The sequence below is a fragment of the Balaenoptera acutorostrata genome, chromosome 4 (genome assembly GCF_949987535.1).
Source record: "Balaenoptera acutorostrata chromosome 4, mBalAcu1.1, whole genome shotgun sequence".
Lineage (NCBI taxonomy): Eukaryota > Metazoa > Chordata > Mammalia > Artiodactyla > Balaenopteridae > Balaenoptera > Balaenoptera acutorostrata.
The window spans coordinates 126211511-126228116 of NC_080067.1; the positions used below are offsets into that span (position 1 = coordinate 126211511).

General features: G+C 36.7%; 1 protein-coding gene across 1 annotated transcript in view; it reads right to left on the bottom strand.

Annotated features, from left to right (window-relative positions):
* TMPRSS15 (transmembrane serine protease 15) overlaps window positions 1–16606 on the bottom strand; it is a 138753-nt gene that overhangs the window by 16230 nt on the left and 105917 nt on the right. Inside the window, exons 20-21 of the mRNA XM_007164132.2 lie at window positions 13615–13664; window positions 12711–12885 (exon numbers count right to left, since the gene is read on the bottom strand). Coding sequence (XP_007164194.2) covers window positions 12711–12885; window positions 13615–13664 — 225 coding nt within the window. The remainder of the gene's footprint in view (window positions 1–12710; window positions 12886–13614; window positions 13665–16606) is intronic.

The following is a 16606-nucleotide window of genomic DNA, read 5'->3' on the forward strand; positions in this document are numbered from 1 at the left end:
CCAGGATCTGATGGCTTCACAGGCTAATTCTAACAAACATTTAGAGAAGAGCTAACACCTATCCTTCTCAAACTCTTCCAAAATATAGCAGAGGGAGGAACACTTCCAAACTCATTCTACGAGGCCACCAACACCCTGACACCAAAACCAGACAAAGATGTCACAAAAAAAGAAAACTACAGACTAATATCACCAATGAACATAGATGCAAAAATCCTCAACAAAATACTAGCAAACAGAATCCAACAGCACATTAAAAGGATCATACACCATGATCAAGTGGAGTTTATCCCAGGTATGCAAGGATTCTTCAATATATGCAAAGCCATATATGACAAACCCACAGCCAACATCGTTCTCAGTTGTGAAAAACTGAAACCATTTCCACTAAGATCAGGAACAAGACAAGGTTGCCCACTCTCACCACTATTATTCAACATAGTTTTGGAAGTTTTAGCCATGGCAATCATAGAAGAAAAAGAAATAAAAGGAATCCAAATCGGAAAAGAAGAAGTAAAGCTGTCATTGTTTGCAGATGACATGATACTATACATAGAGAATCCTAAAGATGCTACCAGAAAACTACTAGAGCTAATAAATGAATTTGGTAAAGTAACAGGATACAAAACTAATGCACAGAAATCTCTTGCATTCCTATACACTAACGATGAACAATCTGAAAGAGAAATTAAGGAAACACTCCCATTTACCACTGCAACAAAAAGAATAAAATACCTAGGAATAAACCTACCTAAGGAGACAAAAGACCTGTATTCAGAAAACTATAAGACACTGATGAAAGAAATTAAAGACAATACAAACAGATGGAGAAATATACCATGTTCTTGGATTGGAAGAATCAACATTGTGAAAATGACTATACTACCCAAAGCAATCTACAGATTCAATGCAATCCCTATCAAACTACCAATGGCAGTTTTCACAGAACTAGAACAAAAAATTTCACAATTTGCATGGAAACACAAAAGACCCTGAATAGCCAAAGCAATCTTGAGAAAGAAAAAAGGAGCTGGAGGAATCAGGCTCTCTGGCTTCAGAATATACTACAAAGCTACAGTAATCAAAACAGTATGGTACTGGCACAAAGACAGAAATATAGATCAATGGAACAGGATAGAAAGCCCAGAGATAAACTCACGCACATATGGTCACCTTATCTTTGATAAAGGAGGCAAGAATATACAATGGAGAAAAGACAGTCTCTTCAATAAGTGGTGCTGGGAAAACTGGACAGCTACACGTAAAAGAATGAAATTAGAACACTTTCTAACACCGTACACAAAAAAAAACTGAAAATGGATTAAAGAGCTAAATGTAAGTCCAGACACTATAAAACTCTTAGAAAAAAACATAGGCAGAACACTCTATGACATAAATCACAGCAAGATCCTTTTTGACCCACCCCCTAGAGAAACAGAGACAAAAACAAAAGTAAACAAATGGGACCTAATGAAACCTAAAAGTTTTTTCACAGCAAAGCAAACCATAAATAAGATGAAAAAACAACCCTCAGAATGGGAGAAAATATTTGCAAATGAAACAACTGACAAAGGATTAATCTCCAAGATTTACAAGCAGCTCATGCAGCTCAATAACAAAAAAACAAACAATCCAATCCAAAAATGGGCAGAAGACCTAAATAGACATTTCTCCAAAGAAGATATACAGATTGCCAACAAACATATGAAAGGATGCTCAACACCACTAATCATTAGAGAAATGCATATCAAAACCACAATGAGGTATCACATCACAACAGTCAGAATGGCCATCATCAAAAATTCTGCAAACAATAAATGCTGGAGAGGGTGTGGAGCAAAGGGAACCCTCTTGCATTGTTGGTGGGAATGTAAATTGATACAGCCACTATGGAGAACAGTATGGAGGTTCCTTCAAAAACTAAAAATAGAACTACCATATGACCCAGCAATCCCACTACTGGGCATATACCCTGAGAAAACCATAATTCAAAAAGAGACATGTACCACAGTGTTCATTGCAGCACTATTTACAATAGCCAGGACATGGAAGCAACCTAAATGTCTATTGACAGGTGAATGGATAAAGATGTGGCACATAAGTACAATGGAATACTACTCAGTCATAAAAAGAAACGACATTGAGTTATTTGTAGTGAGGTGGATCGACATAGAGTCTGTCATACAGAGTGAAGTAAGTCAGAAAGAGGAAAACAAATACTGTATGCTAACACATATATATGAAATCTAAAAAAAAAAAAAGGGGGTTCTGAAGAACCTAGAGGCAGGACAGAAATAAAGACACAGACGTAGAGAATGGACTTGAGGACACTGGGAGGGGGAAGGTAAGCTGGGATGAAGTGAGAGAGTGGCATGGACATATATACACTACCAAATGTAAAACTGATAGCTAGTGGGAAGCAGCTGCATAGCACAGGGAGATCAACTTGGTGCTTTGTGACCATGTAGAGGTGTGGGATAGAGAGGGTGGGAGGGACGTACAAGAGGGAGGGATATGGGGATATATGTATACATATAGCTGATACACTTTGTTATACAGCAGAAACTAACACAACATTGTAAAGCAATCATACTCCAGTAAAGATGTTTAAAAAAAAATAGAAGGAAAAGGAAAAACTATACAAAATCTTTTCCCCATCGATTATATTTATAAGGTTTCCTAAAATATAGTTTGTTTAGGAAAGCGAGAATAAACTTAATTCTTTCCCTTAATTTCCAACTTTCAAAGTAGAAATTTGGAGCACCAGCACTCCCAGTGGTGACAAATGAGTTGTGTGTATTTTATGGAGGGACAGAGAAAGCCTCTCTGTGTTTGAGCACGACTGATATTTGGTTAAGGTTATTCCATCAATTGTAGACATTTTCTTTAAATGCTCAGAGTGGCGTGTTTGGGGCCTGTAGGCTCTCTTCGGCCTGGGTCTGGGAGCTTCTGCCATACTCCACCAGTCTGGGAAAGCTTCCTCCCCTTCCAGGTGACAGAGCCCTGGGCCTTTGAATGGGGGATTGGAGATGGAAATCTGGCACTGGGGTGCTCACTCTTCCTGGGATGTCTTTGTATGTAAGCTTTATAGTCTATACTGGTACGAAATACACATTCAAAATAAAATAAAGTCATGATTCCAAAATAAATAAATAAATTAATTAAATAAAATGGTAAGGCAGAGACTTTATGTGGGACTGTCTGATTTTAGAGGCTTCCCTTGCACCAGGATACTGGGGAGCCTCACGTAGCTGTGGGCAGGTTCTGTGGGAGGGGCTGAGAACATGAGGGGCAGGTTGGGAGGCAGGAGAGGGAGACATTCCCGCTGCCGTCGGTTACCTGGGCTCAGGTAGGGGAGGATGTCTCAGCTCCTAGTGATTGGTGGCAGCTCCTTAACTCTCCAGGTGCTGGGCCAGGAGGGCATTATGTGCTGCAGAGGCCCTGTTTGATTATCAAAGGTCTTCTCACTTTCCCTTTTCCAGGTCAGAGGAATCAGTACTTTGGCCAAGTTGGACATAATGATAATTTCAGATGCTCTGGCAGCACCCACTTCCACTGTCCCTTGGGACTCCCCTGCCCACTTTGACCTGTTCAGGGAGAAGGGGTAGGGTGAAATCTCCTTCCCGGTGTCCTGTCTCTGAGCTTCTTTCTCTACCACATCTTTAAGTATGTTTCCTAATGCTCAGCTGGTCATGATTGTCACTTGATTAGCATACCTGTTAGGTAACAGTTACTCTTTTTTAAAGCATTGTATGTTTTTTACTCAGCATTTTATTTATATATTTACTTCATATTTACAAAAAATTAGTTTAAAATTGCCACACCATTTCTCCTACTTTGCATTTAATTATATTTATTTATACATATTATATTTTGATATTTTATATAACCAATGCATTATATTAGTATGTATATATTAAATTACAAATAATACTAACTATATTAATGGTATAACATTTAAATAATAACTATGAAAATGTGTTCAAAGGGAGTATGAATCCATTATATAGATTCTATTTTGAAGTTAATAGAGTACATTTATTTTAAAAAATGATAGGATTGTCTCCTTAAATCCTTTCTACATATTTTATTTTCAGAATAAATTACATAAAAGTTCAGACTGGTATATGCAGTTTATTTGCTATAGATTTAAATCAATGATAAAATAATGCAGTTCAGATATAATAATGCAGTTCAGTAGCTAAACTCCCAGATTATCTCTTGTGTAAGTATTGTACTCCATCTGAGAACTATAAAAATAATACTGATATGAGAAAGTTTGTAGGTAATGCAAAGTTTAATAATCACCATTTTCTCTCATTATTTTGGTGTTTTGAGTAGAAAATCAATACATGAACCACAAACTATGAAGATCAAACATGCATGTTTCAAGCTACTTGTCTAATGTGATTTACAGCAATGGTGTTCTGACACCTTCTTAATGATTTCTGAAATTGTTATTGTGCTATATGGAAAATAGCCTCTTTCCCATGTTTTTATTTTTCCTGCATCTGTAAGCAGCACTATGGAAAGGAAATATCTCTCCAACATGTGTCATTTGCACTTCTCTCCCAAGTCCTGCTCCACGTACCTTTCTGTGTCTATGTAATTCACTTTCCCACCACGAGCCCCACATTAGCACGAGCACCACTAGAATGACTACATCCTTCTCTCTGAGGACAAAGACTTGAGAGTACAGAAGTCATAGCCAATGGTACTTAAATTTTATGAATCAATTGAGAAATTTGCTAAAAATTCAGATTCCTAGTTTCTAGCTCTGGAGATTCTAATTTGGAAGGTTGGCATGGGACCCAAGAATCCATACTTTGTAATCGTTGTTGGAATACTGAGCAATATAAAATCCTTCTAGCTTTTCCATTCACCCAAAGCCAAGAAATGGGGTTAGAAAGCCTTCCGAGAAATCATTGCAGATGAAGAAAAGGGACTTAATTATATTTCAAAATATTCTTGTTTCAAAGCATCTACATTCCAAAAAAGCAAGGAGAAGCTATAAGACAGAAGACAGGTGGGGATAGGAACAGGACATAATCCCTTTGGATAGGCAGATCCCAATTCCACTGAGGCTAAAGATGGCAGAAATAGCTTACCTTTAGGTAGAGAAAATTGGCTGAATTTCTGCTACATTTCACCTTCGCCTGCTCTGTCCAGAGTGTTTTTCTCAGTAGCAAGGGAAAGAAAGGTACAGTTTGATAGGAAACAGAAAGACATGTTCCTGACTTCTGTAAGCTCAAAGCCTAGCATACTCCTTGGCACACAGTAGATGCTCCACAGATGTTGCACTGGATGGGATGAACTAGCGCTGCCCCGCTCTATGTTGCTCTGTGCTGGGTTGTAAATAACTTCACTACTCTGAGCATAAGACTGTCCATTTGTACATGGAATTTTCATTGTGGTGGGAAGTAAATGTGGTAAGATAATTATGATAGAGCAACATAATATGCTAAAAGTAAAAAAAAAGATCAATGGGACCCCATACTATAAATTGAAATTTGTTTATGTTCTACCATTACTAATGGTGGCATAAAGCAACCTTAGCAAGTTTGCTTACTGACAATCCCAATGTTTACCCACAGCACAGAGCTTTTGGTCTCTATTAATCATTCTCCAATGAATGGGAAAGGATTCCTGAGAGAATAGCCAACTCCTTTTTTTTAAAGGCAAGTAAAAATTAGAATGCCCCTGAAATGTGGTGGTATTGTCAGAGAGCAAGAAAATTTTCAAGAATATCAGAGGTAATTTTTACAGAATAAAGGAGCCACCTTAAATGGGATAACACTAGCTAGCTTTAACAATTTGGGCATCATATAATAATCATAATAATTATCCTAGTTAATAAAATACACTGTTAATGAAGGCCCATGAGTCCATAAAGAAACTCAAAAGAAAAACAGCATAGTGTGTAAAAGGCAGTTGTATTGTGAAAGGACGGTGGGCAGGGAGGATGTGTTCAATTATTAGTCTTTATTATGAGTCGGGACAAGATTGTCATACATGTGAGTATTTTTATTTCATTAAGTAGAAGCATGTTTTTAAAATAAAGGTATGGGGCTTCCCTGGTGACGCAGTGGTTAAGAATCCGCCTGCCAATGCAGGGGACACGGGTTCGAGCCCTGGTGCGGGAAGATCCCACATGCCGCGGAGCAACTAAGCCCGTGTGCCACAACTACAGAGCCTGCGCTCTAGAGCCTGAGAGCCACTACTACTGAGCCTGCGTGCCGCAACTACTGAAGCCTGCGTGCCTAGAGCCCGTGCTCCACAACAAGAGAAGCCACAGCAATGAGAAGCCCACACACCACAACGAAGAGTAGCCCCTGCTTGCCACAACTAAAGAAAGCCCGCGTGCAGCAACGAAAACCCAACGCGGCCAAAAATATAAAATAAATAAAATAATTTAAAAAAATACAATGTTAAAATAAAATAAAATAAAATAAAGGTATACATTTATTTGTTTAAGTGTAAAAAAAGAGAAGTAAGTACAGGGAACCAGGAGTAAGCCAAATAATCCTCATCATTATTTGACCTGGTGGATTATTTCTAGAAATTTAAGGAATCACCTCTGAGCTCCTTTCTTCACTTGACTCCCAGGACTATCCACGCCCTTGTGATTGTCCTTTCATTTCACTCTTTGCTTTTCTTCAGTTTTTCTTTCCCAGCTCTTTTCTTCTCAAAAATCGAAATATTGAGAATACTCTAGAATTCTGCCTTCCGCCTTCTTCTCTTCTTCATTAACAGTAATTCCATAGATGATCTCATCCAATGCCATGACTTTAAATACCAGAAATATGCTGAAAACTTCCAAATTTGTGTTTTAATTCTTGACTTCTCCTCTAAACTTTAGATTCACGTACCTATGTGCCAATTGGCCAAGTAAATACCACTTGGACTCTGGTAGGAAGTCTCAAGTTTAATATATAGAAATCAGAACTTTTATTCCCCTTCCAGTCCTGTTTCTTCCCATTTTCCTCATCTCAATAAATGATATCAACACTCATCCTGTTGCTCAAACCCAAATCCTTGGTTCTTCTCCTTATCTATCTGTGATCACTAGTAAGTTTAGGTAGCTCTAAGCATCTGAACTTACTAATGAGATCCAGACATTTGTCCAGCTTCCTCAGCCATAATCTTAGGGCCACCATTGTTTCTTTCTGACTGGTCCCCCCAATTTTATCCTTGCTCCTCTCAGCAGTCTAATCACCACACAGATGCCTAATTAGATAATGTCACTCTTCTGCCTTCCAAATTGTCTCACTTCCCTTGGCCAACTGAGTCCTCACCAGGGCTTAGGATCTGGTCTTGCCTACATCTCCAATCTTGTTCCTACCCCACTGCCAGTCACTTTCTGATCAACTGTGGTAGCTGGGCTTCTCAAAGTTTCTGTTTTTCTGCCCTAGCCTGTAATATAAGCATTATTAGGGCAAAGACTTTGTTCGTCCATAGAGCACTATTATCCCCAAAACTTAGAACAATGCTTGGCACAAGATAAGTGCTCAATGACTGAATAGATATATGAAAAACAAGAAGCAATCCAGGAGCCAGAAAGATTGAGCACAACCAGGGGTCACACATAACAGCCAGGTAAAGAGAGGGGAGTTGTAAATAAAGCCATAACAGCACAAGTGGTTACACAAAATAAATAAGGAAAAAGAGGGCACAGTAATGTGATCCAAGATGATGAATTAGTTCTCAAAGTAGAACTAGCTTCAGAGATCTGATACTGGAACATCTAGGAAATAAAACTTCTGGGTAGACTAATAATTATAATAAGATACCTGCTAATAAGAAATGTGTTATTAAAAATAGTGTTAACAGAATAATGTCAAGGAAATGGGTTATATAATATGGGCCGAGGGTGACTTGAAGAATGCATAATTTTAAGGAGATGACGCCAGGTTGGAAATTGGTAAAACCTATGAGAAAGGCAAAAATCTAAAAGGTTCTAGTGAAGCAGTAAGAAATTTTTAACTATCAAAAATATGAATAGCAACTCAAGCTTGAAATCCGTTAGAAAAGGAGTCAAGATCTATGCCATTACCAAAAACCCATAAGTCACTAATCTAATCTTGAAATCTCTACTCACCTAGGAAAATGTTCTTCCTTTTTTGATCTGTAAAAATTACTATAATCTTGAAAAAGTATTATAGTATTTCTGCAACCTGAAGAAGATAATTTATTATTAGCTGATCTACTAAAGCCGTAAAAATAGGTAGATAAATAGAGAAATTAACTAAACCTATGATGTTTATTTTTTAGAGGAGGTTTAAGTAGAAATGAAATAATTTTTAAAATATTATATTTGGGTAGATTCTGTATCCTAGACCTATTTAGTATGTTTGAGACATTAAAAAGAATCCATATTTTAAATTGTAATTGCACTATCAATTAATTAAGCGATGTTATTTTATAGTCAATACTGTTTAAAAAGTTGGCTTTCAGAGTTTTAGTAGTGCAGTTAAATTAATTTAGCACTAAATAAAGTATAAATAGTAGTCTGTATTTCTTGCCATACCCCAAAATACCTCATTATGAAATCATCTACTTCAGAAATGTTAACACCTATTTCAAGAAATCATTTTAATAAGAAATGAGGTAATCCATATAGTGCATTTGGTCTTCTCTGAAGAGCAAGTTAAAGAATGGAAGATTGGCAAGAAGCTTCTCTATGGGTAGTTTCATCACTGATATATGTCTATTCAATAGATGTGATCCAGACTGTAAATCTATAAATGACCAGCCCACCCACCATGGAGACTGAATAGTGGTCCCTTCTGGGGTCCACTTCAGGGATGGTGATGACTGGGAAGAGATATGAGAGGAATTTCCAGGTGATAGAAATGTTTTATGTCTTGATAGGAGTGTGGGTTATACAGGCTGATGCATTTTCAAAACTCATCAAATTATATCCTTAAGATTATGCATTTTGCTATATATCAGTGGGAAAAAATGAAAACAAATATTAAACTCCAGTTGGTAAGTTTGCTTTACACAGTAGTATGGGTTCACAATTTTCAAACTACTTTTCCATTCTAAGCTTGAGCAAATCCATAGATATTTTGTGGAGAGCACAAATAAGAGCTACAAATACGGAAAGAAAAAAGACTAGGATGTACCTTATGGTATATTATTTGAATTAGAGCTATCCTTATGAGTTCATATTTGTATGTACAGAACTATGTCCATTGAGAGGGTCTAGAAGCAGGACACACCAGCAGCTGCAAAGGGCATGGAATATCTTGTTTTTTAAAATGTAGAAGGAACTAAAATAGCTAAATGGATTTGGGGTTTCTTATAGAAAGCTTGATTTGAGGGCAAAGGCAGGGAAAGCACAAGATGAACCTGGAACATCTTATTTTGCCAGAAAGTTAAAAAGTTCTCAAAGAATGGGGATATATCAAGACCAACAAGGGAGAAAGCTTGAAGGGTTTCCCCAAATATAAGGACTTTCTATAAAATAACTTGCTTGTATTAAGAAAAATAACAAAGACAAGAAAGAAAGGCTGAGAAAGGCAAAGATAGTAAGGCTGATGGAAAGGCTATTCTAGATTAAAGATGAAAGAGGCATAGCAACTAAATGCAGTGCATTATCCTAAATTGGTTCTTGGGTGGAAAACATACAAACAAACTACAAATGTTATAAAGGGTATATTTGGGACAATTGACAAAAGTGAATACATACTGTATTAGATAATTAGACTAGATAATTGTATTGCCTTAATGTTAAATTTCCATGATTTTCTGTGATTATGTAGGAAAATATCCTTGTTCTTAGTAAAAAAAAAAAAAAAAAAAAAAAAAAAAAAAAAAACAGGGTAAAGAGGCACAATGTCTAACCTACTATCAAATGATTCAGAAAATAAATATTTCTCCAAATTGGAAGGAATTAAAGAATGATAAGAAAGTTTTCATAGCATAAAATGTAAACAACTGGTGAATCTCGGTGAAGGTACACAGGAGTTCTCTGTACTGTTATTTGCAACTTCTGTGCATGTTTGAAATTACATCAATATAAAAAGTTTAGAAAATAAATGTGCTGAATGTCTCGTGGGTAAGACTTAGAGTCTTCTTTCACAGACCTTTCCTGAGCAGGAAACAATAAAAATTTTATTGCACATTTCTATAATTCACAGTATGCAAAAGCACTGCAGCATCTTAATTTTGTCCTGACAATCACCCTAGGAGGTAGATATCCTGTGGACACCCTACAGATGAGGATCTTGAAACCCACAGATACTAAGTCACACAAAGTAAGTAGCATAAGTTGGATCAAAATATTCTCTGGTTTGAAGTCAACCTTGTCTTTAAATCACAGCAAATATCTCTTAAAACTTCACAAATATCTCTTTTAAGGTTGGAAAAGAAGACAAGTCAGTAGTAGAGAAACAGAACAGGCACAGGGAAGTTTAGTGACATCCAGGAATACTGAGGCTGAGGGGTGGGAAAGAGAGTGTGGACAATACAAATGCAGACAGAGAACTGTCCGATTAGACCATTTAACTACCCACAGGTGAAAACTCCTAGAGCAGATTTACATTGGGGTCAGGTCATTTGTGTAGTATGGTTTCAATAAGTTTCTTGATCTGGGTTCTTCTTTTTATTAGGAAATTAAGCTTTTTACTGTATAAGTAGAGTTTTAAAAAGACAAATAAGACTCAGTATTAGCATACAGGTAAGAATATTTTTTGGATAAAACTATTTGAAATAATATCAGAAACTTTCTTGGTGAGAGACATAAAGAAAAAAGCAAGAAAACTCCTGGTAACTGGAGAAATAAGAAATAATACCACTGAGTGGCTAAGGAGAGTAAAATGCAAGGTTGGTGAACAAAAGTTTTCATCACAATTCTATTACAGCTTATGTTTGTTTGCTTTTGTTCAAATTGAAACTGTGTGAAAAGACATTTTATGTCCTATATGACTGAACATGTGTTTATATTAGATGAAACTGCTTTTCTATTTCCCTCATATATTCACGGTTTGAAAAGATGTTATTGGTATAATTGACCTATAGTAAGTACATCTGTAAGGTAGCTATTTGAAAGATGTCACTAATATCACTGCAAGCGTGGTTGACATTTAGAAAGCATATGTTCTGCAAGAACGTCAAATGGACGAATTTACAAAATCTGAGGTTAATACAGGAGGTGGCTGTCTTACTAAGACCTACCTATGATGCAGCAGGAAACACTGAATTTCTAGCTAAAGATACCTTTTACTTGTAACACAGTTAGGATATATTACCCATCTGTGACATGCCTAAGGCATAGAGTATATATAGGTAAAGGTTGAAGTCATGTTTAACAGGGGGTGGGAAAGTTGGCTGCTATAGACATTTGTTATGATATGGCTGTAAACAGATTAAAATATAATTATCAAGAGGCAGCAAAGTTAAGAAGGTGTAGTTTAGATATGGAAGAGGCTATAGTTTAGTCACCCAGATATGGGGTGTAATGCACAGGCTCAGACAGCTTTAGATGTAGGTGGGCAGTGCCTTGGACAGTCCTTCTGGAGCGCAGGTAATTGGCCAAGCTGGGATGTAGCTGAGGGTCTTCATTTCCAGGTTCCCAGCCTTATGAGTTTGAGTTTACTCTCACTCTGGTATGGTGGGTATTTCTGCGTAGGCTCAATCCTTTAATACTCCTTCTCCCTGGCCCTCCGTATCTCCTGAATAATTTTGACAGCCTCCTGTAGCTGATAGTTTGTCTCCATCCATCCAAGAACTTTCAATGCCTGTGTTTGTACGTAGTGAGTCTTTTATCCTGATTAACTAAGGCTGCATCTTCCATTCTGAGCACACACACTTCTCTCAGAGATTCTGGATGCTAGAGGCTCATTCTAATCCTCACAGGTAAGGTCATTCCCTGGAGGCCTCTTGGGGCAGGAAATCACCCTTGTCAGGGCTTATGAATCTTTACTACGAGGAAGCTACGTTTTTTTCTAACTTAATTCAGAAGTGTTGGAGTACAATTACCTAAAGAGGTGCTGTCTTTCAGGCAGAAGAAGAAATTAACATTTCTTGGGCCCAGGAATATTGATGTTTATTTCCAGGCCCTTCCACCCACTCTCATTTCTCCTGTGGCACTGCTTTAAGAATGACTGCTCTAGAGGGAGAAGACAGATTCTAAAATTCAGCATGTATTTTGTCATATCAAAAAAAGAATTCGACAGGGTTGATGTTAGTTCTAAGTTTCAGTTACAGTTAACATCAAAACAGATCTGACTTGAGAACTAAGGAAACATTTTTACGCTAATTCAGAGCAAAGTGCTTACACATGAATTTCAAAGGGCACACTTTTTAATTTGTAACTTGAAGGCTATCTATACATGCTTTTTTTGACATTGACACTTTGCTGACAATAAATATTGTACTGCTGATAACCAGCACAATTTACATAGTGAAAACTAATTTTATACCTTAAAAAATGCTTACCTTGTAAATAGGTGGAAATTTCAATTTTTATGTGTGTATGAAACATAATACTTGATCCAAGGGTCTAATGAAGAATGAATTTTAATTATACTTTCTCTATTTTTATACATGATTTTAATGGGAAAATGACTGGAAAGTTTATAATGTTATAAACAGCAGGAACATTTCCCTGCTGGGAGGGTTTGGGGAGGCTACCTGAAATGGGATGCACAGTGTCTGCTGGGGTCACCTCGTTGGGGAAGGGCCAGCTGTGATGTCGCACTCACCCATACACGCAGTGGGCGGCCGACACCAGCCAGTCCCTGCTGACCAGAGAAGCCCCACAGAGCAGCTGGTCGTTATAATACACAGCAACGATCCAAGGCCAGGCTCCTTCTCGGGAATCGTTTCCTCCAACGATCCTTGGGTTAACATCTTGAGCCACCAGTTTTTTTCCACATGCTGTTAAGATAATTGAAGAAAGAGCTTCTAGTTAATTTTGGTGGATTTCCTCTGGTCGTGAAAATTGAGTGGATCACTGCAAAATAACTTTAGGTGACATAGTGACTCTAAACAGAATGATTGTGATGACTGAATAGGAAAAACTGATGCCATTGCTTCTGCCACCATCTTCAGTAAAACCAAAAGACAGTCTTCATAATGTATGGAGATTCCTCATTGATGTGTTGCAATAGACACTCCCTGTAGATCACAACAACAGGCTGAGAAGACTCAGGTTTCAAAGTGACCTACAGGGTGATATTGGAGAGAACTGTATCCAGGCATGTTGACTCTTTTCATTGTTGCCATTGGAGTAGATCTCAGGAGCTTGGATGATGGAGGTATTATTACACAGAGAGGCTCAGGATGGTGTAATTTCAAGCCTTCATTACAGTACTCCCATACGTATTAAGTGCACATTTTTAAAATTTTCACTTATCACAGGGAAATTTAAAATTGACTCATAAAAAAATCATCTTTTTCAAGATTTCAAAGGACATGGAAATTTGTGAAGTATAATATCTTACTTCTTAAATGCCTTTTTAAAATTCTGCCACCTCTGTCTGTGTTATCTACTATTAATGAAATTTTGTGCACATCCTTTTGGGTGTATTGATAAATTTAAAAAAAGAAACAAACAGACTTTTAAACTGAAGGCTTGAAGGAAAACAGGAGGAAATATTTACTTACATTTATGGTTACATTGTAACAGAATCAGTGAATCCTCTAAGCATTGTTTACTGTAATAGAAGAACAACTGTATTTCAAAAATGGTGCACACAACATTTTAAAGCAAAACATAGTGTAACTTGTCCTATTTTTTCTCTTTAGTAAAATGAACTTTTAAATGTGTCATACATAAAATGCACAGCAGAAAATCCTCAAAGTCAAATAAAGTTGAGTTCGTATCTTTAACTCTACCGTTTACTCTTCATGTGATTTTGGATAAGTTGCTCAATATCCCCAAGACTCAGTTTTAACATCCATAAAACAGGGGCAATAGTACTTTATTGGAGTTTTGTGAGAAGTAAAGAAATATTTGCAATGCAATTATTATTGTGCGTTATACACAATGAATACTTGATGAACGGTAGCTACTGTTAGTTTCTGTGAACCAACCTTGGATTTCACCGTTCTATAATACAGAATATGCCTCAGTATTGCTAACGAGACAACTATTCAGGGCCCAAAACTGTGTGTGAGGCTGTGTACTTTATTCAGGGAATTCAATGAATTGAATGAATGAATCCCTGCTTTCAAGGGAGGCAGACATGTAAATATAAAATAAAGTGTAGGCATAAATAATTAAAAACTCACTACCTGTTTAAATATTTGGATACCAACTTTTTTCAAAGCCAAGAATTCTAAAGAAAAATTAAAACAAAGAAAAAATTTTAAGTGTGTTATACTTACTAACCACTAGAGATCAGTACAACACAAGGAATTAAAGTACTTGCCCACACTTTTTCCTGATGGCAGCTACCGTAGCTATCGTTTGCATTAAACCACACACATACACACATATAATTTTAATGGTTTCTATTTACATATTTAACAACACCTATTGTGCATGCTTTTTAGGTGCTTGAAATTTTAGGGAAGAACAAGTGAAAAAACACAAAACATGACCCAAGATGCATATGAGATTGTAAGTACAATAAAACAATTCAGTGTGTCTGGAACATACATGATAAGGGTTACTTGAAATTACATGCATTCATGTTGTCTGACAAATCTCCGAGAGCAGACATAGCCAATTGAAATATAAGTAAATATACATTTTATTAATAAGCAACGTGCATGTAGGTATATGTATCTAGATACAGATATATCAATATGCATTCGTAATTCCCCAAAGAAGAAGCTTCAGTTAACGCTTCTTCTGTTATCCACCCATGGTTAGGAGAGAAGTCGTTTTTAGGATGTGCCCCAGCATACTGTCAAGTTTCATTCAAACTTTCTACATCTACAATATCCATCAATGAAAACTCATATTCAAAATGGTTCATCATTTTTAGGTGTTAAACAATGTTTAAGACTCTGCGGTCTGTAAAAAATGGATGAATTTCTTTTCAGCAAGCACAGAAAAGGTTTTGGTTAACTTAATGGTTACCAGAGAATTAAACTGGGCTTAACACCTCATTCTTCAAGTGTTTTGGTTAACCAAAATTTTCATACACAAACACACGTGTAGGGTCTCAGTATATAGCAGTAAGTTGCTTCACTTCTGGTCAGAGTGAGCAGTGAGTACATTTGTCCAGGTACATTATAGAGATTAGAGAAAAATAGAATAACTGTCCTGGCCTTCGGTCCTGGAGTCAGAATTAGGTCAGCCCTCTGTATGGGAAAAAAGTCAATGCCATGATCCTGTGTCTTGCTCTCAGCCCAGTGGGACAATATTGGGATACAAATGGATGAGTTTGTATCTACTGTGTCGACAAAATGAACTGATTTCTCTCCCTATATATGCCCAACAAGTGGCCTTTTTTCTTTCTTTTTCCTTTCCAGAACTGTTATTTAAAGTGATATGCTGCCTTGGAGAGTTCAGAGGTAGCACAGTAGAATGGAAAGTGGAGGGCTTTGAAGCCAGATAAACCTGGGTTAGAATCTCATGTTGCCTCCAGCTTTGTGAACGAGTCCAAGTCACTTATCAACACCAGGCTTTTCTCCTCATCCTTACAGTGGAGCCATGCTGCTTAAGTCAAAGAGCTTTTTCATGGACTAGAAATAACCTTTGTATCATTGCAATGTTTCTACCACAGCATCTGTCACAGGACAGGCATTCAATAAACTGTTGATAAGCACTCTATATCCTGTCCCTAGCACCATGCTTAGAACACATTGTCAATCAATATATACTAAGCCAAAATTTTTTTTGTTATCTAGGACTACTAGACAAAGAATTGGAAGAAAGGGAAACCCAATACTGGCAGCAGCATGAATTGTACATTTCCAGTTATATCAGGTCAGATTGCTGGTACCATGTTGAGTGGCCTTTTCTCAGTGGTGGGAAATAGTAGTCTAGTCATGCATATGCCTCATAATAGGAGAAAAAAATGGGGATCTAAGTCGATCTTCATAGTTGGAAGAATCATCTTCTTTGATATCCTCTTCTTTTCCTATTTTTTTTATTATGACCACTAGTGAAAGGGTGTTTTCAAAAACACCAGATTTCATGGGGCAATAAATGTATTTCTGCAATAAATAAATAAATAAATACATACATACATAAATACTAACTAAGTACATATATGTCTGATTTCCTGCCAACCCAGTATAAGGTGGCTAATTAAGGAAGAGATTAAGAACGTTCTGGATTATTGATGTGATGAAAGTTTCAAGTATCTTTGTGTGTAAATGGTGTCTCTTTCAAATAACATGAACATACATACAACAAAGACCTCAATGTATAATGATACTGGCATTTTGTTGATAAGCATGGAATAAACTAGTTCTTATTTTAAATATGCATATAATTAATATAAAATATTCTTTACTTTTTCCTTTTTTTCTAACTGATTCTTAAATGTCTATAAAATATAAATAAGAGACATTCTCAGCATACACACTGTTCAAGATCTATAATGGTAATGCAAATTTAGACATGCTTTATAGAAAGAAAATCTAGTAGGCCACTTTCTCACTTGCAGATGCTTTGCTTAACCCTTGATGAGACTAATAA